This window comes from Alexandromys fortis, unplaced genomic scaffold (assembly GCF_014885135.2).
Source record: "Alexandromys fortis isolate MF-2015 unplaced genomic scaffold, M_Fortis_MF-2015_v1.1 scaffold_12, whole genome shotgun sequence".
Lineage (NCBI taxonomy): Eukaryota > Metazoa > Chordata > Mammalia > Rodentia > Cricetidae > Alexandromys > Alexandromys fortis.
In genome coordinates this window covers 3,490,674-3,515,861 of record NW_026067937.1, presented here as the reverse complement: position 1 = coordinate 3,515,861, position 25,188 = coordinate 3,490,674, and the positions used below count along the sequence as shown (strand labels likewise).

The 25,188-nt window shown below is 37.6% G+C and overlaps 1 protein-coding gene across 5 annotated transcripts in view; it reads left to right on the top strand.

Moving 5' to 3' along the window:
• The window catches only part of Immp1l (inner mitochondrial membrane peptidase subunit 1), a 47,114-nt gene that overhangs the window by 15,334 nt on the left and 6,592 nt on the right, over window positions 1-25,188 (top strand). For 4 of the 5 annotated variants that reach the window (XM_050147032.1, XM_050147034.1, XM_050147033.1 and 1 more), the window contains 4 exons: window positions 1,816-1,925; window positions 4,025-4,158; window positions 6,509-6,597; window positions 10,443-10,569. In XM_050147032.1, the coding sequence (XP_050002989.1) occupies window positions 4,054-4,158; window positions 6,509-6,597; window positions 10,443-10,569 (321 nt within the window). In that variant the 5' untranslated portion in view covers window positions 1,816-1,925; window positions 4,025-4,053. The remainder of the gene's footprint in view (window positions 1-1,815; window positions 1,926-4,024; window positions 4,159-6,508; window positions 6,598-10,442; window positions 10,570-25,188) is intronic. The other variant, XM_050147035.1, reaches the window with a different exon arrangement.

Below are 25,188 nucleotides of genomic sequence, written 5' to 3'. Positions count from 1 at the left end.
GATAGAACATCCCCATTGTCTCAGTGTATGGGTGCACCCCTCGCGGTCCTGAGTTCCTTGCTTGTGCTCTCTCTCCTTCTGCTCCTGATTTGGACCTTGAGATTTCAGTCCGGTGCTCCAATGTGGGCCTCTGTTTCTGTCTCCTTTCATCGCCTGATGAAGGAAGGTTAATATTCAGGAGGATGCCTATATGATTTTCTTTGGGTTCTCCTTCTTATTTAGCTTCTCCAAGAACCCGAATTATAGGTTCAATGTCCTTTATTTATGGCTAGAAACCAAATATGAGTGAGAACATCCCATGTTCCTCTTTTTGGTTTTGATCCTGTAGTCGGAGTAAAACTTTGTTTACTGCTTTAAGACTGAGGATGATGCTGGAGTTCTTTCCTCTTGGAATAGAACAAAAAGGCTTAATAAAATCTTTATATATTATGGGATCAGAGTGCCCTGAATTTGCAGTTGGAGAGGCTGCTGTGTGAGAGTGAGCAGCTTGCACTCTAGCAGGGGTGTGTCAATAAGCCTTTGTCTCTACTCTGTCACCAGTCTCAATTTAGGATCGGAAGTAGACATATGTCTTACAGTTGCTTTGTGTTCATAGTCCTCTGGGAAATAGTGCTTTTAATGTAATTTCATCTCAGATATGTCAAAGTGAAAGTACATATCTCATTATAATTGTTTTTGAAGAAAGGTTTCTTGTATTCCAGACTGACCTTAAATTCCTTGTGTAGCTGAAGATGATTCTGAACTACTTACTTATCTGCTTACCTTCACTTCCCAGTCCACCACACCCTGCTCACATTTTGCTAACATTAGCATTTATATAAGTGACAATGAGTCCTCTTCTTATAATCAGTGCAGTAATGATAACAAAATAATATTAATCATTTCCTTAGTTGTCTCCTTAAATGCCTGAAAACTGTAGTCTCAATATTTGACACATGAATTTTTTTTCTCTATGTTTGAAACAAAATGCCTTCTCAAAAAATTCCATACCTAAGTCATCATTTGTGGGTCATCTGTAGTTTAGGAAAGTCTGAAATCACCTAGTCTGTTTCAGCCATTGGAGCTAAATCAGGATTGTAGAGTTGGTGTCTATACCCCCAAACATCTAAGGATAGTGGGATCTCTTAACTTGGGTCTGGCTTCTGCGTTTTACTCTGTTCGGTTTTTCTTGTTGGCTTTACTGTCAAATCCAACTTCTCTTTTTTCCATGTGACTCTTTACTCCCATCCATCTGTTTAACAGTTGCTATAAACATTTCTTTCACTGGAAGTGAGAGATGGATAGCATAGGTGAAGAATTTGGGGCCAAAGAACTCTGATTGGTGAGCTGTTCTCAAACTTTCTGCCCCTTGGTTCCTTCATGTGTAAAGTGAGATGCACAAGTGTGGAGTGAGCTCGTCTCTGTAGAGCAGTTACAACAGTGCCTGGCACACAGCAAACGTTATACGTAAAGACTTGTTATTTGCTGCCTGACATATTCTCGTATATATTAAAAGAAGCTATTATCAACTATGTGCTCCAGCATACTTTCTGTTACAGATCTTCCTATCAGTAATGTAGACACCAGCCTTGCTTACTACTGATCAACATTACTTGAATTTTGCTATATTTCTATAAAAGATCATTCTGTATATCTTGGTATATTAAGTAACAGTCACCATTTATGAATATCTTTAGTTTTTGTTATCTTTCCTACTAATTGTTTTGATAAAGTGTGTATGTTCTTTAAAGCACTTGATTCGTTATGTTAATGACTTAGTTTTTAGAACATTTAATTATAATAGGGAAAAATAAGATATCATCTTCTGTTTTCTAGGTAGAATTAGAATTTTGAAGCACTGTCTTGAAGACTCAAGACTGTAATTCTGGCTACTTGGGAAGTAGAAGCAGGAAATTTGTAGACGCAAGGCCTGCTTGGTCTACAAGGTAAGTCAGGCCAGCCAGCCTCAACAAGTTAGTGAGGAGATGCATCCAAGTAAAAGAAGGGATAGAGTCTGGGGCTGTATCTCAGTGCTAGGTGTTTGCCTGGCGTGCTCAGCACCCGGGTTTCAGATTTGAATGCTCAAGCTCTCGACCTCTGCTCTTAGCACAGCTAGGATATGGTAAGTTATATAACACGTGACAATGCATGACTAGATGAGGAAGGTCAGCGAGGCTACAGGTGACCATTAGCATCCTTGAGAATTTACAACAGTGGCTTTCAAGTATTCCTGTGCTTCAGAGTGACCAGGAGGACTTGTTAATGTCAAACACTGAGTCACATTCCCAAAGTATATGACTATATATCTTGGGTTTTCCCCCAAGAATGTACATTTTTATTTCAAAAGATTGCCATTTGATGCCGTTTTCAGCTTTTTGGAAATACAGTTGGATAATTTCTAGTTTAATGTGTTAGTATAGGTAGAGTGGACCTCTACAGATCTCCATCTAGCTCCACTTAGCTCATTACCAGACCTATAATTTAAGCATATAATTAAGCCATGACTCTTCCTTTCTTTTTCCATTTATTTTGTCTTTCGAATTTCTCTCCATTGTCCCCATCCTATTGCATATGCAGTGCATCTTCCTGCCTGCCGCCCTATGCGCGTTTCTGCTCTGATCCTCACTGCAGTCCTTTCTCACATCAGTGAGAGCAGTTTGAAAAATTCTGTGTCAGAGCGATCGTACTACTCTTTCTGCTTAAGACTGGTTAGTGGTTTCCTATTACTCTTGAAATAAAATCCAAACTTCCTTAAAACTTTGAATAACTTTTCTTGTCTCTTGTGTATCATTTTATATTTTTCATAGATCAGTTTTCTTTCAGTTTTGTCACACATGAATAGTCTTGTCTGCTTATAATTTTCTTACATTTTCTTTTGGAACCTAACATCAATGACCTTTCTCTTAGTGAAATCATTCCTGATATATCCAAAACAGATGAATCATTGTTTTTAATTACTTTATCATATTTTTCATTATAAAAATCACTTGATATATTTATGCTTTAATTTGCTTCCTTTGTGTATATACAGTAGTTGCTCCAGTAAACTATAAGCTTTATGAAGATGGAGACCGTGTTCACCATTGTATTCCTATGACTAAATGAACTTGGTCTATTATGCTTGAACCATAGCAGTAGTGTAATTAATATTTGTTGACTGAATTAATGAATGACTTGAAGACACTGTTGCCCAATTCACAGCTGTGTTTGGTAGCACATGCCTGTAATCTCAATTAGGAAGCTGTGGAAAGTGCATTACAAGTTCATTGCTAGTCGAGGCTATAACGATCAAGACCCTGAGAAAAGGCATTTTATTTTACAAAGAAAGTTGAAAAGACTGTACCGTACACATTCATACCTACGTAGCCTGGATTTAGCAATAAACATTTTCTTTCCATAGTAACTTTTCCTTTTCCTGCATGTACATACTGTATTAGTTAGGATTTGCTATTGCTGTGATAAAACACTATGACAAGTTGGGGAGGGAAGGGTTTTCTCAGCTTTCATTCCCACACCACAGTTCATCATCAAAGGAAGTCAGGATAGGAACTCAAGCAGGCCAGGAACCTGGAGGCAAGAGCTGATGCAGAGGCCATGGAACATTAAGATTCAGAGAAGACACATGCTCTAGAAATAATGCTATTTTAAAAATTTAAGATTATATTATGGGAATGCATGCCTGCAAAAGTGTGTGTGTGTGCACACATGTTCTAGTGGGAGGTGATTAAATTGTTTGTTAGTAATGGCTCTATATGATTTTGGTAGTTTCTGAAGTTACATTTTTAAAGATTTCAAGGAATGAGTGAGTTGTTTTGGTGTGCTCATTCTTATCTAAGGTGCTTTCCCCTTCCTAATGCGATTATAAGGTTGTTTTGAGATGCTGGTTATCTACATCATGAACTCAGTCACTTCAATGATGGTAACAGATGAAGATAACTGATTTGTGTCAGTGCATTCTGTGTATATGGAGACATTTTACAATAGAGCTCTTTCTGAATTGTTTTAAGAAATGCTGATCATGAAACTTTTTAAAATTCACCATCAGGCCAGTGGTGGCAGAGTCAACATTGAGCTATGCTTCGTGGTGTTCTTGGGAAGGTCTTTCGACTTGCTGGCTATACCATTCAATATGGCTGTATAGCTCATTGTGCTTTTGAATACGTTGGTGGTGTTGTAATGGTAAGTTTCTATATTCAGGAATTTTATTTTAAAACACAATTTTTTTTAACTGAACGAGACATGGATTTTTTAAAAAAAACTTTTGCTTGAAGTCATTTCATGAAAATTAAAACATAAAATCTTTCTAAATATTGGGATGTAAGAGAGAGTATGTTAGGAGCTAGGCATAGTAGCACACCTGTAATCTGGAAGCTGAGGCAGTGGACTGTGAGTTCAAGGATAGGCTGGGCTCCATACTGAGTTCCAAGTCCACCATGGGACACATAATAAGACTCTGTCACAAGTATCCCCCACCCCACAAAATAAAACAAGAAGCCGGGCGGTGGTGGCACACGCCTTTAATCCCAGCACTCGGGAGGCAGAGGCAGGCGGATCTCTGGGAGTTCGAGGCCAGCCTGGTCTAGAAGAGCTAGCTCCAGGACAGGAACGAAAAGCCTCAGAGAAACCCTGTCTCGAAAATCAAAAGAAAGAAAGGAAGGAAGGAAGGAAGGAAGGAAGGAAGGAAGGAAGGAAGGAAGGAAGGAAGAAAGAAAGAGAGAGAGAGAAAACAAGAATGTCTCAAAGTGATCAGGGCCAGTGAAATGTCTCAGCTGATCATGTGCTTGCTACCAAGTCTGATAACCAGGACCACCTGGTGGAAAGAGAACTGATTCTCTATGGCAAGTACAAACATATACACATATGCTCATGCATTCACGCAAACACATGTGCATGTGCATACACATGTGTGCACACACACACGCACGATGTAAATAATAAAAAGCAAGCAAACAAGCAAAAACAGTATGTTTGTATCAGCACCAGAATAAAATGTAAGAGCCATTGCATCCTTACTTTTATGTTATATTTAGCAGGACACAGTCTCTTGATAGCCTGTTTATAAGTAGTTATCATTTGAATGCTGTTTGTCTTTCTGTAATGTGGTTAATGCTGTAAACTTACTACCTTACATAGTCTGTTGCACTTGCGTGAGGAATTCATTATACTCAAGAAGAAACCCCTATACTCATAAAACTAACTCATTCCAGGTCCCACAGTTAGTGAGAGAGGTAGAATTTCAACATAAATTTTCTGATTCTAAAATCTAATCATAACTATCATGTTTGTCATTAAAGCAAATGATTATTCTGCTACGATTAGTAACAAAATGTTAAATACTGGTTCTTTCCCTAAGCAATGCTTTTCTCAATATCCCATCACAAATCTGAAAATTCAGAATTTTCAAATCTTTGTTAATGAGTGAAACGATATTTGACTGACTGGACAGCCAATAGGATTTTTTGGACTGTTGTTATTTTTTTATTTGTTCTACTGTAAAGGATTGGTAGTTATAATAACCCTTATTTGAGCTGAAGAGAAGGATGTAAGTGTATTTAGCTGACACTCCTTCTGTTAAGTCTTGACAATGACATTAGTACTTCTAGAAGTAGCACACCTTAACTTCATTGTTACTTATCATTTTATTTGAATGTTTATTATTTTGCCTAAGTAGGAAGTTTTGAGTAAAAGGTTGTATTTTCAGGTAGATGATAGAGTAGATGGAGACTGTTGTTTGTATGAAATGGAAATCAGTGTTTCAAAATTAGGCATATATCAAGATTTCTCTTTTCAGGCAGACAGACCCAAATAGCTTTAGTGTACATTTGATTGTGTTAGTAGTTTTCAGTTGAGAATGTCAGCTACAGCCCCGTCATACTGAGAAAGCATTTTTTGGACAAGGAAGAAGGATATCAATTCTCAGAAAATAAACAGGGTAATGTTGCTTTAAAAATTGCCACAACAGGCACTAAGTGATGTTTCAGAAAACCCAGGAAGTCCATCATTCATGCAACAAATATGTATCAAGCATTAACATTCTTCTTCTTTTTTAAAAAAATGTATTTATTTACTTATTATGTATACAATATTCTGTATTTACTTATTATATATACAATATTCTGTCTGCATGTATGCCTGCAGGGCAGAGGAGGGCACCAGACCTCATTACAGGTGGTTGTGAGCCACCATGTAGTTGCCGGGAATTGAACTCAGGACCTTTGGAAGAGCAGGCAATGCTCTTAACCACTGAGCCATCTCTCCAGCCCCCAACATTATTCTTCTTGAGAATGGAAACTTAGATAGCTGGAAGACTGAGACAAGGTCCTTGTACTCCAGTAGAGTTTAGGGTGGCCAAAAATTGAAAAAAGAGATGTGTTACTTTGTGTGTATCTTACAAAGCAACATCAAACAACTATAATATGGTCTGTTTTCAGGAAGAATATTTACCCAATTTCCTTTCTTTTATGTTTACCCAAATGGTTTCTGTTAAATTTAAAGAGATTTGAACTCAGAAGATTGCCTTTCTTTTCAGTGTTCTGGACCATCAATGGAACCCACAATTCAAAATTCAGATATTGTCTTTGCAGAAAATCTTAGCCGACATTTTTATGCTATCCAAAGGTAAATTTCTAAACTGAATGCAACTGTAGTGAAAGATATATAAAGTATATTCTTCTGTAACTTCTAACTTTGTGTTTTAGATCCTTTTATAAGTAATAAGTAGACAAAAGACTTCAATGGAATATTTCCTCTATGTTTGAGAGCGTTTCAATAGTCAACACATACAGTGTCTGTGGTCACTGTGTCTCTTTCCTTATCATCCAGGACAGTCAGCAGTCCTTCTTAAATAGATATGAAAGCCTTGTTCTCTTTTAGGTTCCTGAAGTGACTAAGTCTGGAGCAAGGGCCTTATGGCCTGTATTGCTACCACACTAGAGGTCTAGTTGTTTTGTACTTTTATTGATGACAGTCCTGTTTATTCTTTGTACAGAGACATGATAACTAGTCATTGATTTCTAGGCTATGGCTTGGTGTGTGCCTGGGATTGAATTTTGTCTGATGTGGTTCTCCAGATTAGTTAATTAATTATTAAGTTGAATAATTTCTTGGCAAATACAGTTTGCTACTAAATTTTCCAGAACCCTATTCCAAGTAGTGGTTCAAAACCTTGTGCTGCTGTTTATCTCAAGAGACACTGTGAGTTTGAGTTCCTTTTGAATAGATGTCAAATATTAGTAGCAGTTTGTTTTCTAAACTGTACCTCTCTAAAAACTGTTAGAGAATTAGAAAAAAATCTGTATCAGCTTTTATGTCAGTAAACTACAAGTAATTCCCACTAGTGGTATTTGGTGTAGAAAGGAGGGTTAGACACTCATTGTTTTTTGTTGTGGCCCATTTCCCAACTGGGAAAATGAAGAGCAGTATGGGCTGTTCTTTCCTTTGCCTGCACTCTCACCCACCCTTGATGCTGCTCACAAAACTCTCTTAATCGAGCTGTCTGACCTGCTAGGGTCCCCAGGACCTAGGGTCCCTAGCAGTTCTTTTAGTTGTAATAACCTGAAGAAACATACTTGTAGATTTGGGATTGTAAATTAAAATTTACACAACATTTACTTTTTGACTTTTACCAAAATAGCCTACGTTCAGCAAGTTAAGGTTCTTTGACAATTTGCTTTTGTGCTCTGTTCACTCAGGAGTCTCAATAGTGTATAGTGTGCCTTAGAATCTGGCACTCATGTGAAACACGGCAAAATCACTTTTAGAACCAAGGCAGGCAGCTGACACTGACTGCTGCTTTGAAAATATTGCTCCCCTCATTCTGTTTGCTGCAGCTTAGGTCTGAGTCAGTGCAATGAATTTCTGACCCTTATTGATGGCTGCTTATGTAGAAATGGAGACCAGGCTTCTGTTTTCTGTAAGAATAGAAGTCTGCTCGTGTTTTATGTAAAGTACACAAGCCTCTTGTCCTTTACCTTCAGGGATTTCTTTTACTTGAGACAATCAATCTCCTATTACTAAATCTTGCAACAAATAGCTAATGGGCATCTACTTTATAAGGTATGTCATAGATTTTAGCAGTGACACCATGCATGAGGCATTGGCATTTGAACAGCCCTCCTGATCTAGTAGGCTGAAAGGATGTTTATGACTATATATTTAATTTTAATAATTGTGGATTGCGTTTTGGGTGGGCTACTCAGTCTAGGGGTTGTAACCCACCCTGCAATCCAGTTACTCCAGGGTCTCGGAGGAGCGCTACCTGGAAGGGAATGAGCTAAGACAGAAGAAGGAGGCCAAGCAGTTTTGTCAAAGCCTCCGTTTATTAGGGTCATGGTTGCTGCTTATATAGGGTAAGGAATGGGGGGGCAGGGCAAGGGATCTCGCCGCGTGGTTCCGGTCACGAAGCTCGGTGAGGCAGGCCAGAAGTCACAAGTTGCCACACCTGGTTCCCTGGATAGCTGGAATGTGAGGCGGGTTCCGCTAATTGATAAGTTAATTGGGTGTGGGGTTCTCTGCAGATTCCCCAGGGTGATGGTTCCTGTAATGACTGAGGGGAAATGGCTCCTGACAAATAATTTGCTTTTGAAATTTTTGTGATAGAGTAGCCTATGCTAGCCCAAAGCTTACTATCTCATCCAGACTGGATTCACATTTGTAGTGATCCTCTTGGCTCAGCCTCCCATGTTCTGGGAATCGCAAAGCATGGCATCAACAATAGCTATAGTGGGAAAAAAAATTTCACGTTCTGGTTCTGTTAGTTAGTAGATTTTAAAAGTCCCTTTAAAGGAGGCAGGAGTTGAAAGAGTATCTAGTGAGGTGCAGACTTTGTTTTAAGGGTTATATTGACTGTTGTATCAAATAGCATAAGCTGCATAGCACCTTTGAAAATGATTTCTTTCAGAGACACACTAGATCAGTTTTCATAGCTTAAAAGTCTGCAAAATTTTTCATGTGAACCGCTCCACTGACATTTAGAGAACTAATGACTTGATAACATTGAGCTTTAGAAAGAGAGGCCTCATGGTGTGGTTGTTGTCAATACTATTTTCTCTGTTGTCTGTAAAATTCTGATAAAATAATGTCTTTCTTTAGCATAAAAATCTGCCTATGAATTCCTTCTTGATTTTAGCTGTTAGGGAAAATTTCGTCTTACCTTCTCCTAAACCTAATTTTATTAATGGTAACTAATTCATTTCCTCTTTTGTCCTTTTCTGGTTGCTGGGGACCACACCTGGGGCCTCCTGTATGCCAGACAAGCCACTCTACATTGAACAATATCCACCGCTCTCTCATTTGGGGTGGGGCTACCAAGATGCTTAGAAGTTGTTGAGTGCTTGCAGTAGAGCAGTAATTATGCTTCTTTATTTTTTTTTCTACTTTAGTTTATTGTATTTGTAGCCCAAATTCACCTTCACCTTACTACATTGCCCAAGTTGGGCTCAAACATCCCTCAGTCTCCTAAATGCTGGCATAATAGGCATTTGCTTTGGCTAGCCCAATGATTAGGTTTTTTAATTATAAGCTTCCCTTTATTGCTATAGATTTTATGCTATTTTGACATTTGTATCTTTCATTATAAATGATATGAAAGTATATAAATTATATCTGGAATCACATACAGTTAGTAAATATGTTAAATACTAAAAAATGTTATACGATTCATATAGCAGAAAAAAACATTACATTCTGTTTGGTTGGGATATTAGTCATCCAGCCCTCGCCTCCCAACCCCATGGGTGTGTTAGATATGCAGGGATGGCTGTTTTGAAACATAGGTTCATTGTGTAGCTCTGATTCACTTTGAATTTACTTTGTAGTTTATACCAGCCTCCAAATTATGGTTTTTCCCTTCTTGATTTTTGGGGTTATAGGCATACACCACCATGTTGGGAATAAAACCTTTATTTATTCATTGATTTTGCTATCACCATGTAGAATATTACTTCTTACGTGACTAAGGCCTTAAATAAGTAGGAAAACTAATATTTTATATATTTAACAACATATCCTATTTTATAGCTTTTAGTGTTTTATTTGGTTGTGTCCAATTTTCCCTCAAATATAAGTCTATACTGTATATTATGACTTGAATTATATAGCTTACATAGTATTCTTTAATTTTGAACTTTTGAGAAATAGATGATGTTTCTCCAGTTTTAGTGCTCTAGAGTCAACTATTAATAGCTTTATTTGTAATTATTTGGACACAGAAATAACACATAGTGGTTATAATTCTGATGAGGTTATTAGAAATTATCAATAATTTTATATGGAATTTTTATGATTTCAATAATAGTTTTCAAATATGATTAATGTATGGCAGGGTCAATATATGTTAGGATAAAGTGTGTGTGTGTGTGTGTGTGTGTGTGTATTTCTTTAAGTTGCCTTATGAAATTATTAAAGCTGTCCTGTGTGTGCTTGGGAATAATACTGATACTTCTTTTCCTTTTTTCCCCTTTCAGAGGTGACATTGTAATTGCAAAAAGTCCAAGTGATCCAAAATCAAATATTTGTAAAAGAGTAATTGGTTTGGAAGGAGATAAAATCCTCACTACCAGTTCATCAGATATCTTTAAAAGCCATAATTATGTAAGTAATATTTCAGTTATGTCATTCTTTGATATAATGGTTGATTAATATTAGCTAATTACACTGAGAAAACAATCTTGCAGAATTTGTATTTGGTTGGAGAGATGGTCCAGCGGTTAAGGACACATACTGTTGTTCAAGAGGACTCAAATGTGAGCCCTAGCACCCAAATTAGGTGACACATAATTCCAGTTCTAGCAGGACCCGACACCTTTGTCCTCTACAGACACAGACACTCACACTTACATAGTCACATACCCACACATATATACATAATTAAAAATAATAACTCGTTTATACATTTGTATTAATATATATTAATTGTATAATTTATAGTGGGTTTCATTGTAATCTCTTCATACATGTATACAATACACTTTGATGGTATTCACCCCTCATTACTCCTGCCTAATTTATCTTTTCTAGATTTTCCGACTAATTTATCTTTTCTTGCCTTTGAGTTCCCCTTCTACTTTCTTGTTTGTTTTTGTTGTTGGTAGTGGTCATCCAATGAATTTCCTTATGGTTGCTTATAAGAGCACGGGTAGATGAGAAGTTATTTACTCCACCAGTGGCTACCACTAGAGAAAATGTTTCTTCCCACTACCATTCCATGAACCATTAACTGCCAATAACTCTTCAGGCAGGATTGGGCATTGTGAAATCCTCCCCACTTCATGACAGGGTATCAGTAAACCCAATTTTGAGCAGGTCTCATCAGGTAATCATAACTTTCATGAGTTCACATGGGAATAGCCCTTGATACCCAGAAAAGTGTTCCATAGCACTCTACCCCATCCTCTGGCTCTCTTGTTCTTGATGCCCTCTATTCCATGATGTTTCCCGAGTCTTGGAGGGGATGATGTAGATGTCTCGTTTATGGTTGAACATTCAACGTTCACTTATTCTCAATGCTTTGGCCAGCTGTGACTCTCTCCAGTATCTGGTCCTCACTGAGACAAAAAGCATCTCTGAGCAGAGCTGACTGCATGATCAAAAGCAAGTTGGGAAGAAAGGGATTATTTCAGCTCACAACCCAGGTCATCTCCATCACTGAGGGAAGTCAGGGCAGGACCTGAGTCAGGGAGCACTGCTTACTGACCTGCTCCTCATGACTTGTTCACCCTGCTTTCTTGTTTAGAACTACCTGCCCAGGGTGGGCACTGCCCACAGTGAACTGGGCCCTCCCACAGCAGTCAGTCAAGGAAATGCCCAGAAAACTTGCCTATAGAGTCTTACTGAGGTACTCTCTCTCAGTAGAGAGTCCTCCATCTTGTATTAAGTTGACATAAAACTAATCAACATGGGCATAGGCATGATTATTTTGAAGACAAGCAAACAAAAATTTTAGAGGTAATTGTGATAGGCATATCATGTCCATTTAGCACAATAACAGCTGTAGCTTCCCCTTAAAAGTCATGGGCTTTTAGTCAGGTGGACAGCACCTGAAGTGAATTCTGTCCTGCAGAACAGAGCTCAAATCCAGTTAGAAAGCACTTGGCTGCTTCCACACCAAACTTGCCATGAATATGCCAATGGTTACAATGCTTGGCCAGTCAGCATTGTTGTGGGAAAAAGAAACTTTCTTTGTATTTTGAATTAAGAAAAAAATTTCCAACAAATAGAGTTTAAATATATCAAAAACATCATTTTTTTTCTAAAATCCTATAGAATCACCTCAGTTTGAAGAGAAACTGTATATTTACATAGTATTAAAGTGTCTGTTTGAAGATACTCATTACATAAGAAATAGTAGTAATATATAGCAATATATGTTAAAAATCCTCATGAAGGAAACCTGTCAGATACTACCTTCACCAGTGGTCAAGGTGAACCTTCGTCTGTATCAAGAAACACCAATATGATGTAGATGGAAGCACAAAGAAGGACACCTGACTCTTATGACACTATCAAACAATAACAACAAAGCAACTTAATTCTAATCAAGAGAAAAATCAAAATGTGCATTGAGATCATTCAAGGATACCGCTGATTATGTATCAAAAATGTTATCATAGATGTGGTTGCATGTGTACGTGATCCCAGCACTGGAGAGGCTGAACAGGAGGCTCTCCAGTCTAAGTTCCTTGTGACCCTGAAACTACATAGCAGGACCCTACCTTACAGTAGTCAGAAGGGGTAGTAACAGGAGGTCAAGGTCATATAAAACCAAGAACAGCAGGGTTACTCTCTTAGACAAGAGGGGCTGAGGAGACAGAGGCTTAAAAGCAGCATAATGTCCTTTGTCTCCTGGGCAAATAGGCTGTCCAGGATGCCTTCGAGTTTCCAGTCCTGCTGACAGGCTTTACAGGCATGGATTCTTGCTCTAGAAAGTTCTTTTGTTTATCCAGGCAGCATACCTTTAATCCCAGCACTCAGGAGGCAGAGACAGGTGGATCTCTGTGAGTTTGAGGCCTGTCTGGTGTACAAGAGCTAGCCCCAGGATAGCTAGGACTATTACACAGAGAAACTCTGTTTTGGGGGGAAAAAAAAGAAAAGAAAAAGACAGTTCTTCCTTTTATTAATAAATAAAATGCAGCAAAATTAAATGAAGTCCTAGCTTAGTCTTTTTAATTCTTTAAAAATTGTTAATAGAAATTGCATGCAATCAACTTCTTCCCACATAGTAAAGTGTAGAAGGTGTAGAATTGAAGATTAACAAGCAGATGTACTGTGTTAGTTCTTCCCCCAGTCATATGGTTGTTATCACACAGCTTCTGATAAAAGATGTGATGGCCCCATTTTATACTCAGCATATACTCTGCTTTGGTAACTAGAGCTTAATTTTCTACTTTAAATTTTGTGTGTTCCTATCAAATTACACAATTGTCATGTCTGTTCAAACCAGCTTTACATCTATTCATGCCTTATGTAAGCTAATAATTGAAGTTCATCTTCATCATTGTTTCTTCATTTTGAACCATGATAGCTTGATTACTCTATTGAGAGAGCTTGCCCAATAGTCTATTAGTCCATTATTTACCATTGATAGTGGAGTCTGGCTCAGCCATGTAAAGGATTTTTGACATATATTGCTATAGACCTAGACACAGAGTAATTGTTAGCTGATAGGGATGACGTGAAGATGATAGCCTGGTATCAGGTAATTCGTTTTTCTGCTGTGGCTTTCTTTATGAACATTGTATCCTTTTATTCTTCAAAATTGTCAATATGTCATATACTTTTATCCTCACATGTCTATTCTCATACCATGAGACATTCTAGTGATATCTGAATTGTTTTAGCAAAAGAATCTACTTCAGATCAGAAAGAGTTTTGTCAAGAGACAGAACAAAAAAGGCATCCTTATTATGTTCATAAATACCTCAATTTATATATGCTGGTTTCTTTGTTAAAGTCACTAGAATATGAATATCAGGGCTAAAAGGTTTAGATCAAAATCCCTGTTCTGAGTAATCAGTGGAGACAACCAGAAAATTATAACCTGTGAAGTTTTTGAATATTCTGTTTAAGTAAAATGTTTATCAAAATTTTATATGTCCAATGAATGAACAAGTTAGAAGGCATTTTCCCCCAGGAGTGTTCCATTGACTTTGATGTTTCTAATCTAAGTGCAGGGCAGAAGGCTGAAATGCTGTAAGAACATTTGTTCTGTTCTTACTAAGTATTGCTGAAGCGCTATAGAAGGACAAACTTATTTACTCACTGCAATTGCAACCCAATGAAGTAGGTAGTAGCAATATTCGTCTGATAGGAAAATTATGGCAATTATAGGTAGTAGCAGTGTTTGTCTGATAGGAGAACTATACAACTGGTAGGCTAAGTAGATCACCTATTTCAGACAGGTGTTGTGTTTCAAACACCAGGAGCCTGTCTCAAGATACACACTTCCTTCCAAGTCATTACATCTCACAGAATAGACTCTACTTAACTATTATTTCAACTCCCATCTCATTAAATTCTTCTTTTTCATAAATGTGTTTATCTTTGCTATTTTAACAAAGGAAAGGAATTATTTATGATCAGGAACAGTATTAGTTCTCCAAGAGAAGCTAAGTTTTTTTTTTTTATTGTTTTTAGAATTTATTTTATTTTTATTTTTACTTATGTGTCTGTGTGTGATTGTGTGCTATGTGCTTAAGGGTCTAGAGGAGGTCAGAAGGAGTTGGGTCCTCTGGACCTAGAGTTACAAGTGCTTGTGAGTTGCTTACTATGGGTGCTGAGTACCAAACTTTTTTTTTATTTTAAGAGCTATAAGCATTCTTAAACACCGGACCATCTTTCCAGCTCCATAATCCAGTATTTTTGAGGGTTTTCTCCTTGCCAGGTTTTTCAGGCTCAGTTTTTTTATACCCCAAGAATTTGCAGTTATTTCAGACCCAATTTAGCAAATGTGTTTCATTCATCGGGTGATTTGTAACAAAAATTCATACATGTTTCAGAATATTCTAGAAACATACCTGAAACTGTTCGTGAAGTCTGCCCTCCTAGAACAATAGTTTTCATTGGGCAGCAAAACCTTTTATTCTGTTACATTGGTGATTCAGATGGCAAAACAGGAGATTGTCACTGGAGTCTAGACTTTACTATGTAGCCTGCAAAAGAAGTAGTATTGTTTGTAAGTTTGACAAAAATTAGTATAAGCAAATCTTTGGTTAGATTATATGGACCCAATTTATTTTTTTAGAGTTGTAAAGGACTGTTGAACTTTCTAGCTAGGGTATTTTATTTTTGAGAAAGGGCCGCTCGTGACTCAGCATGGCCTCTCTCAGCAGAGCTTGGCCAGGAATTCTTGTTCTTCCTGCCTTCACTTTCAGATTTTTGTCAAACACAACCTCTTTTCTGAACTTAAGAATCTTGTTTATTTAATATCTCCACATAAATAGATATTGTTTATCTCAATCTTAGTATTTTCAAAACTAAAATCCTTATTGTGTGGCCCAGTACTCAATAGTTGCTGCCCTCTACATCTTAGCTGTTGTAAACATCCAATTATCTGCGAGTCATAAGTTTTGGACTCATCTTTGAGTCTTCCTCTTCACTCTTCTGTCAAATCCATGAGAAAGTTGTGGTTATAACTTGTAAGAATAATCAGATTCAGATTGTGTCTTGACACTGTCATTGTTCTCATGTCCATGCAAGACAAGCTTTGCTGCTGTTGAAGTGATTCTGAACTGCCATCTTTAGATGGCATCTTCCCATGTTCTTGCTTTCCTCCTCCTCCATGGGGTATTCCCCAGACAGTAACTGAATCGATGCTTTTAGCTAATTCAGAGCATCTGTCATCCCTCTGCTGAAAGACCCTCAGGTTCCCTTTCTTGATAAAGTTGATTGGCCTTAGCGATGCCTACAAAGCCCACCATTCCATCCCGTGCTGATTTTCTTGTAATTAAAGCTTTATTGGAACATAGTGATGCTCCTTTATTTATACAGTCTGTTTTTACCTTTACCAGGATAGTAGAATTGAATAGTTGACAGAGACCATATTGTGCAAGCCTTCAGCTATTTGCTCTCTGAGTCTTAGCAGAAGTTTGCTCATGCCTACTCTAGATGCAGGTTTTAATGTCAAAGAACTCTTGATTGTTGATGATTCTCCCGTATGCAACTGTATTTTGACATTTGTTAGCTACTATCAGAATACTTGTTTTTTTTTTTATTTTTATTTTTATTTCTTAAGACAGGGTCTCACTAAGCATGGTGGCTCCTGCATATAAACTCTGCCCTTCAGAGGTAGAGACAGGAAGTTGAAGGTCATCCTTGGCCATATAGGGGGATCAAGGTCAGCTTGGAATACATGAGACCCTTTCTCAAACAGTAAAAAAATACAATAATAATGACCCTCATTCTTCCGAAGACATGGGCTTATATAGCCTCAGCTAGTATTGAGCTTGTTTTGTAGCCAAGGTTAGTCTCAAAACTCCTGATTCTCCTGCCACCACATCCTGTCTTAGTTAGGATTTCTATTGTTGTAAAGAGATTCTATACGCTGCCAATTGTATTTTAATAAAATACTGATTGGCCAGTAGCCAGGCAGGAAGTATAGGTGGACAACCAGGCAGGAAGTGGAGGTGGGACAATGAGAACAGGGGAATTCTGAGAGAGGAAACAGTCAGTCCACAGTTGTCACCCAGACAGAGAGGAATCCAGACAAAGAGCAAGCAAGATGTGGCTGCCTTGCAACAAAGGTACCAAGCCACATGGCTAACATAGACAAGAATTGTGGACTAATATAAGAGTTAATAAGAAGCCTGAGGTACTAGGTTTATAAACTACCAATCAGTTTATAATTAATGTAGACCTCTGTGTGTTTCCTTGGGACTGAACGAGTGCAGGGTCGGATGGGACAGAAACCTCTGTCGACACAAATGGCTCTCAACACATCACCATGGCAACTCTTGTAAAGGAAGACATTTAATGGGGTGGTTTATAGTTTCAGAGGTTCAGTTCTTTATCATCATGGGGGAACATTTTGATATGCAGGCAGACATGGTGCCAGAGAAGGAGCTCAGAGTGTTACATCATCATGAAGTGTAGACAGAGACTGCGCGTACGTTTTCCGGCTGCCTGGACTTGAATAATCACATAGAATCTATATTAATTACAAAATTGTTTGGCCTATTAGCTCAGACTTATTATTAACTAACTTTTACATCTTAAATTAACCCATTTCTATTAATATATGTATCACCACAAGGCTGTGGCTTTCTGGTAAGGCTCCAGTGTCTGTCTCCTTTGGCAGCTACATGGCATCTCCCTGACTCCGCCTACTCTCTCTCTCTGTATTTTTTTTCCAGCCTGGCTTTATTCTGCCTTGCCATTGGCTAAAGAAGCTTCTTTATTAAGCAATGGTAATAAAACATTCAAAGCATACAGAGGGGAATCCCACCTCAGTGCAGGCAAGAGGAAGTGATCTTACTGGGTGTGGCTTGAGCATACATGAGACCTCAAAACTCGTTTCCACAGTGACACATTTCCTCCTACAAGACCACACTTTACTATAGCAAGGCCATACCTCTCAATAATGTCACTCCCTTTTGGGACCATATTCTTTATAAACCATGACACATCTCACATGTAAGAATTTTAGACATATACCACTACACCTAGATGTTTTCAAAATGTTTGAAGGCTGGAAAAATATATCCATTGAGTAGGTCTGTGTTCTCATTCTTTTCACTTCTAATCTAGTGGGTTTTTTTTTAATTATTGGTTTTTATTGTGGAAATGGATGATACAGCTTTCAGAAGTGTAGCTTCTCTTGTAGCTTATAACATCATATTCATTAGTCTTGACATGGTCTAATCTTTATAGAACACTTAAAAGCTGGGCTGATCAACTCTGTGCTTAGCCACCTCACAGAATGACAGGTGGAATTTGAGAATATTAGAATTCTTTTTACTGTGTGTCAGAACAAAGTGCTGATTTAATACTTGCCTAACTAACTCAATTTGGTTTGGTTTTAAGGTTTAGGACTTTTAATAAACACACCAAAATTCACATGACTCTGGATTGAGTTACATTTTATTTTATTTATCCAATCACTTCTTTATTTAATGTCTGATTACTGAATTTGGTTTAAATTACGTAGAAAGAGATGGTGAAATTGAATTCTGTAGGACCTACAGTGATCTCATTTTGAAGGAAGGCTTGATGCCTTAGAAAGGCTTTGGTGGATGTGTTACCTGTGGTTTATAAACTTGTCCTTTAGCTGTATACTTCTGTTTCCAGTAGTTCATTATAAAACTATGAATTCTTTTCACATCTTTAAAAATATTATTACACAGAGAGAATATGTGTGTGTAGATCAAAGGATATCTTGTAGGAGTCAATTCTGATTCTACCACATGGGTTTTGGCGATGGAACTCAGCCCAGAAGCTGGTGCCCATATCATCATCTTATTTTTAAATCTTTCAAACAAAGCTTCAACTTCTCAACCATAGTGTGTGCTTACATATATTTACAGAAACATCAGTATATTTCTGAGATTGTGGCCTGGAGAGCTTTTTCTGCTATTAAGAAAAATTTTTAAAATATTTATGTACTTTCACATTTAGTTTTAAAAAAACCCACAAAAAACCAAAAGAGGCAAAACTTTTTGGTTGTCTTTGATACTATAGATTTCAGTATTGTACACAGAAGGCAAATCCTCACCAAATTGTAATGTAAATGGAAAAAAAAAAAAGGTTTGAGTGATGGAGGTTGAATAAGGAATGTAATGTTGTTTGTATCTTTCTTTATCAAATTTAGGACATGGTAATATCATTTTTGTTAGTGGGAGAAATAAAAGAATTCTGTGTTTCAGAAAAACTAATTAAATGCTTGATGCCTTGGTGGGATCATGTTAGGACTTGGAAATGCAACCACGCAACAGGAGGAAGTTGCTTTGTAGAACACTAGGATATATTTAAATCAAACTAGCTGAGAACCTGCAGAATAGCCTCACTAGCTAGACAGCACTGGAAAGTGGCCACTTTATATAGCTAATGTTAATAGTCCTTTAATGCAGATTGTGTGTTTAGGATACAGTTGAGATCTCTGAGTGGCCTAATGTTTGTTTAAGTTTCATTTACCTTTGCTAAAAGTCACAACCATCTGGTCTTGTATTACCAGTTGTATTATAAACAGAAAAAGTACTTCTGTGTTGGGAGAGAACTCATCAGATGAAAGGGCTTGTTTATTATAACTTGCTGATACACTAAATCCTATGTCATTTAGATAGAAGGACTAGCTAATAATGTCACTTACTACACTATATCTAAGCAAGGGACTTGTTGTTTTGCAAACTCAAGTGATAAAAGCTGTACTACACAGCCATTTCTCAGCAACAGTTCCAGGTCATCAGTCATAGCTGCTGATGCTTTAATTGCAGCTGGTATTGCTAAAGTGAAATTCACTATGGAGATAATGTGGCTCTTTCATCCTATAGCTAATACAGTTCAGAAGATAAATATCACTAATAGTTCACTAGTCTGGAGTGTTTTCACTTAGATGTTAATAGTAAAGAATCATCTTTTAGACCTCTCCATTTCAGTGTTTCTGGTGCTTTCTCTAAACACTTTAAAAATACTTTGAATTTAGTTTGCTAACATACTGTTTTAGAGTTTTGTTTTCTAGTACTATTCTTATACGTCTGTAAATATGTGTGTGAAGATCAGCATTTGTGTTTAAAGAGTAGAAAGCTGTTCTGAAATTAATACATATTAATCACTAGAATTATTTCTTGATTCATAGCTAGACAGTAGTAATACGATTGGTGAAAATTTAGAGAAGCCTAATCTAGTGCGGTGATGTTTGTTTCAGTGAAAATGCCTCAAAACACAGCAACAGAACTTCATTCAGTCCCATAATTCCCATGATTTTCCATTTTGTACTCGCAAAACTGATTCTAAGTAATTTGAAGAATTTTTTTAAGAGTCGTGCTTTGATGAATAAGACACAAGTAGGAGTGTCTATCAAAAACAAGCATACAAAGTGCCTTTGTAAAGGATGCATAAAAATGTCAATACAATGGACCTACATAGTTACCTTTAATCATTTCTACTTTTACAGAATGGCCTTTTTCTGGTGGCCTTTGGTTTCATAAATTTGTTTACTAGGTAAATCCTCCCATGAAACAGTTATGCCTAGTCAGGCCCAATGGAAGCCAGGAAAGAGTGGCAGAAGTGCATCTGTAACAAACTCATCCGTAGCTGAGGTTGGCTTGGAAAGAGTTCAGTGAAGTGACTAGAATACAAGTAGAGATGGTCCGCAGCTAAGAGCACGGCCTGCTCTTGCAAAGGACCAGCACCAACGTGGTGGTTCACAACCATCTGTAACACCATTTCCAGGGAGTCCAGTGCTATCTTCTGGACTCTGCAGACACCAGGCACACACGTAGTACACACACATAACATACACGAAGGCAAAACACAATTATATCTAAGATTAAAAAATTTCTCTGTTTCTCTGTCTGTCTCTCTGTCTGTCTCTGTCTGTCTCTATCTCTCTCTCTCTCAGCCTGCTATACATACATAGTTAATTTCTGGCCAGCTGGGGCTATCTAGAGAGACTCTGTCTCACCCCACACACCACCAGAAAGCACCTAAAATCAGGAGCATATTTGCATGTATATTTTTTTACAGTGTGCATTTGATTTGCCAACTATCTAAAATTTTTTTTTGGAAAGTCCAAGAAACTCACTCTTTAGTACTTATTGCTGTATTCTCCTAACTCAGAAATGCCCTGTTTTACATTGTTTTGTTGGGTTTTGTATTTTAGTTTTTGATACAGTGCCTCACTGTAGTTCAGACTGGTCTGGAACTCATTTTGTGGCCTGGACTAGCTTAGAAACTATAGCAATTCTCCTTCATCTGCCATATGCCAGGAGGCCGTTGCCACCATGCCCAGCTGGAATAGTGTGGTTGGAAAATCACTGTTTCTGTAGATGGCCTTACATGGCTCCATTTTTGATCTGTAAGTCACAGTTAAGCAGGAGAATACACTTTAGTTACATGGCAGTGTAAATATTTGACTCAACACTGCTTACTTGAAAGACAATAACAAAAATTATTGTTAGAATTAAAGACATCTTACGAGTGTACATTCATCATGTGGAGTTGTTTTTTGTTGTTGGTTGTTTTTTTCTCCTGGCAAGGAAGTAAGCATTATATTTCCCTAGATATAAAATGGACATTTAAAAACCGTTGTTTAAACTGAAATGCTTCTGAGACCAAAGTCCCTTGCTGTATCACTCTCGCTTCCTTTGCTAAGAAGAAAGGGCCTAATCAGAATGCTTTCATAAAGTGTGCATTTTTCTGTATATCACAGGAAGAAAAACTTGTGCAAAAAAAAATTCCTAAAGAATCACCCTCTTCTGCCTTCATGTTTTTAATGCACTGTTTAGAAGATCCGTAAGCCATAGATAGGGCCAATGTATTAACTGCACCGTTACTTGTAAACTGTAAGATCTGTAGTAAATAGGGGGTTAACTTAAAAACAACCATTTCTCAGGATTTTTTGTTCTTAAAACATTTTAAAAGTCAACATACAATATCTTACTTTTTAGTCAAAAAACATTTAAAATTAGTGTTCTTTGCTTAATCAAATAAATGAGTGACTCCAATTTAGTAGATGTGTTATTTGATATTTTAAGCTCTCATCAGATGTCACTTGAATCAAGAAAGATACCACCTGTGGCTTGCCTTGTAAAGCTGCCTGTGATGAATGGACACCCGCAGGCCAAGAGGCAATTACATTTGTGTCTTGTGCTAAAAAGGAGACACCTCACTAGACTCCAAGGAGCACAGCAGAGAAGTGCAGGCTTAGGAAGGAAGCATGGCAGACCTACAACAGCCTCAAAAGAAAAGTAACCCAACTTAGAAAGTATTGATTATGGGAAACAACACAAATAAATGGAATTTAGAATTGGTGAAGCATTGTTTATTAGATCTTTTCTAGCTCTAGTTATAAGGCTATCATAGCTTTTAAACATAAATATATATTACTCTGCCATCTTTCCCTGTTCATACTTTAGTATAGGATTGCTGTAAACTTTTCTCATGTGGTTTGATATAACTGTAGTTTTTATTTGCACTCATCAAAGCAGCAGAGGTCTATTGTATGGTTGGAGGCTAGCCTGCTCTCACTGTAGTACCAGAGACCAAAAACGTAAAAAAAAAAAAATCAGTAAAGCTGTTCCTGTATAAAGCTTGCATTTATTTAGACAGTGTTCCCTTTTGAACAGCAGGCTGAGGGCTGAAAAAAGGGCTCAGTGGCTCAGAGTTCACAGTGGTCTGTCATTCCTGCTCCAGGGGATCTGATGCCCAGTTCTGGTCTCCCTGAGCACCTTTATGCATGTGTGCATAAACACCAACATGCAGACTAAAACAGATAAATACACATACATTAAAAATAAATCCTTAACATTTTCAGGCTGCTGGGCATGGTGATGTACTTCTTTGATCTCAGCACTTGGGAGGCAGACACAGGGAGATCTCTTTCGATTCTGGACTCAGCCTGTTCTTTAGTAGTGAGTCCTAGTCCAGCCAAGGCTCCTTAGTGAGACCCCATGTCATTAAAGAAACAAACAAAACAAAAACAAAGCGTTAATAAAGTTAAACTGGGCATGATGGTGGATGGTGCACACCCACAGCTGTAATCCAGAACTTTGAAGGCTGAAGGAGAGGAGTGAGTTCAAGGACAGCCTGAGATACATAGTAACACACTATCAGGAAAAAAAGTAAAGGACAGCCTGGGATACATAGTAACATACTATCAGGAAAAAAAGTAAAGGACAGCCTGGGATACATAGTAACATACTATCAGGAAAAAGAAAGGACAAGTATCACAAAAAAAGTAAAGCAGTTTAAGATATACATGTATATATATTTTAGATTTCTAGGTAATACATGCTGTTATTAAAAATGTAAAATTTGAGACATAGAGAATGACTTTATACTTTTATACAAACAGCCCTGAAAGTTACTTTCTCATTGACTCAGTTGTAGAAATCTTTCCATTAGTTTATTCTTTATTTATTATTATATTTTGGGTTTTGTATTTTAATCATCTGTCTGTTATTATATAAATTAATTATATTTTATTTAGCCTCTGCTTACTGAGAAACATTTATATTACTGCCAATTTTGAGACACTGTATCATAGTGGACATCCTTATTAGTATATAGTATTATGCTGAGTGTGCAAATCTTTTTTATAGATGTTTGATATGGATAAAATGGAGCTGATGCAGTGGTGTATTTCTTTAATCCCATCACTTGAAAGTCAGATTAGAAGGAACTCTGTGAGTTCAAGGTCTAGTCTATATAGCAAGTTCCAGGACAGTTAAAGCTACATAGTGAGAGCCTATCTCAAAACCAAACAAAAAATGGAGCATGTGACAGAGGCTACTGGAGGAGATTTAAAGTGGAGATGTCAAAGCAAACTTTACCATAGAGCTGTTAGTCTTCACAAAAGTCATTCTTTTCTTTCTTTTCTTTTCTCCCTTTTTTGGGGGGGAGAGGAGGACAGGATTTATGGATGTTGCCCTGGCTGTCCTGGAACTCACCCTGTACTTGTACGAGTGCTGGAATTAAAGGTGTGTGCCACCACCTTCCAGTAACCCATTCTCTTCTTATTGGTATGAAACCTCCTTTAAAACATGCGATTTAAAATATAGGTATTTTAGGCTGGGGAGGACAAGCGTAAGTTTGAGCTCCTATCAACCAGTCACCCATGTGAAAATCCTGAGTGACTGTGGTGCCTGTAACCCCCGCACTCTAGGCACAGAGATGGAAGGATCAATAGGAACTGACTGGCGCCCAGCCTAGCTCCAGGCTCAGAAACCACCTCGTAAGGGAATAAGGTAGAAAGTGATTGAGGAGGACACCTGATGTTGTCTTCTGACCTCCATACACACATGGGCATGCATACATGATCACACATACACCCCTCCCAACACATACACCAAGTTATTAATTGAAACACCTGCTCCTGGGAACAATGGAGAAAACATGAGAAGAGCTGTCTTCATACACTGCTCAGGAGGTTATAAAAGACTGATCTCTAAGAGAAAGGACAGAATAAATGTATTTGCCCTTATTTGTGCCTTTTTGATTGTTTTGTTTTTAAGACAGGGTTTCATGTAGCATAGGCTGACCTTGGACTCTGACCCAAAAATGACCTTGAATTTATGATCTTCCCGAATGCTGGTATTATAGGTGTGCAATACCATGTTCCACTTGTGTGGTTTTGTAGCTAGAACCCAGGGCTCGGGGGCATGCTAGACAACTATTGTGTTGACTGAGCTATAACCCCAACCCTTCAACCCGATCATGAAAGCACTGTTGGTTAATAGCTAGCTGAGGAATTAGGGTTAGGGTGCTTAAGTGTTAAACTTTGTGGTTCACATTACCAGGAAGGCAGGAGCTAGAAAAAGATCAGCAGAGATCTACATTCATAGTCCCTTGGTTGACAGCTAAATACTAAATTGTGCCTATTTGCACTGAAATTTAATAATAAAGCAAAGGCTATAAGGGTCAATTCCTAGGACTCACACAAAACCAAAAGACACTTGTGCTTCCTAAGCCAGTGTAGACAAGTCGTCATCCAGTAGAGACCTGGAAAGATTATTGTGCCATAGTCATACAGTGAGAAGGAATTCCTCTCAGCAGCTTGGAAATAAGACTTGCCGTGAATAAGCAGCTGCCATATCCCCTTCAGCAAATCCATTCAACAGCGGCGGTCTGGCTAAGTCACACATCTCTAGCTCCAGGAACAAGCAGTACAAGGCAACCCACACTCAGAGGTAAATCATGTAACTAGGTAACTAGGCCCAGAAAAGACATAGGTGATGGAATTAGCAAAGTTCTCTAAAATAACAATTCTAATTGTTTTCAAGAAACCATATGAAACATGAACATAATGAGGGAAAATCTTAAATAAACAAATGAAATTCTTCATGTCTGAAATTCTTCCACTTGAATTTGACAGCAGAACTGCAGCTATAAAAGATCAATTTTGAAATATCTCTCAAAATAGATAAAGTCAAGATGTTTTCACACAGAACATGGAGAGAGCTTTTAAAGAAAGTTGAAAAATTCCTTACAAATAGACTTGCAAGAGGATGGTTCTCAAACTGAAAGATAAAGGAGCTGTTCTTTATATAATAATATATATAA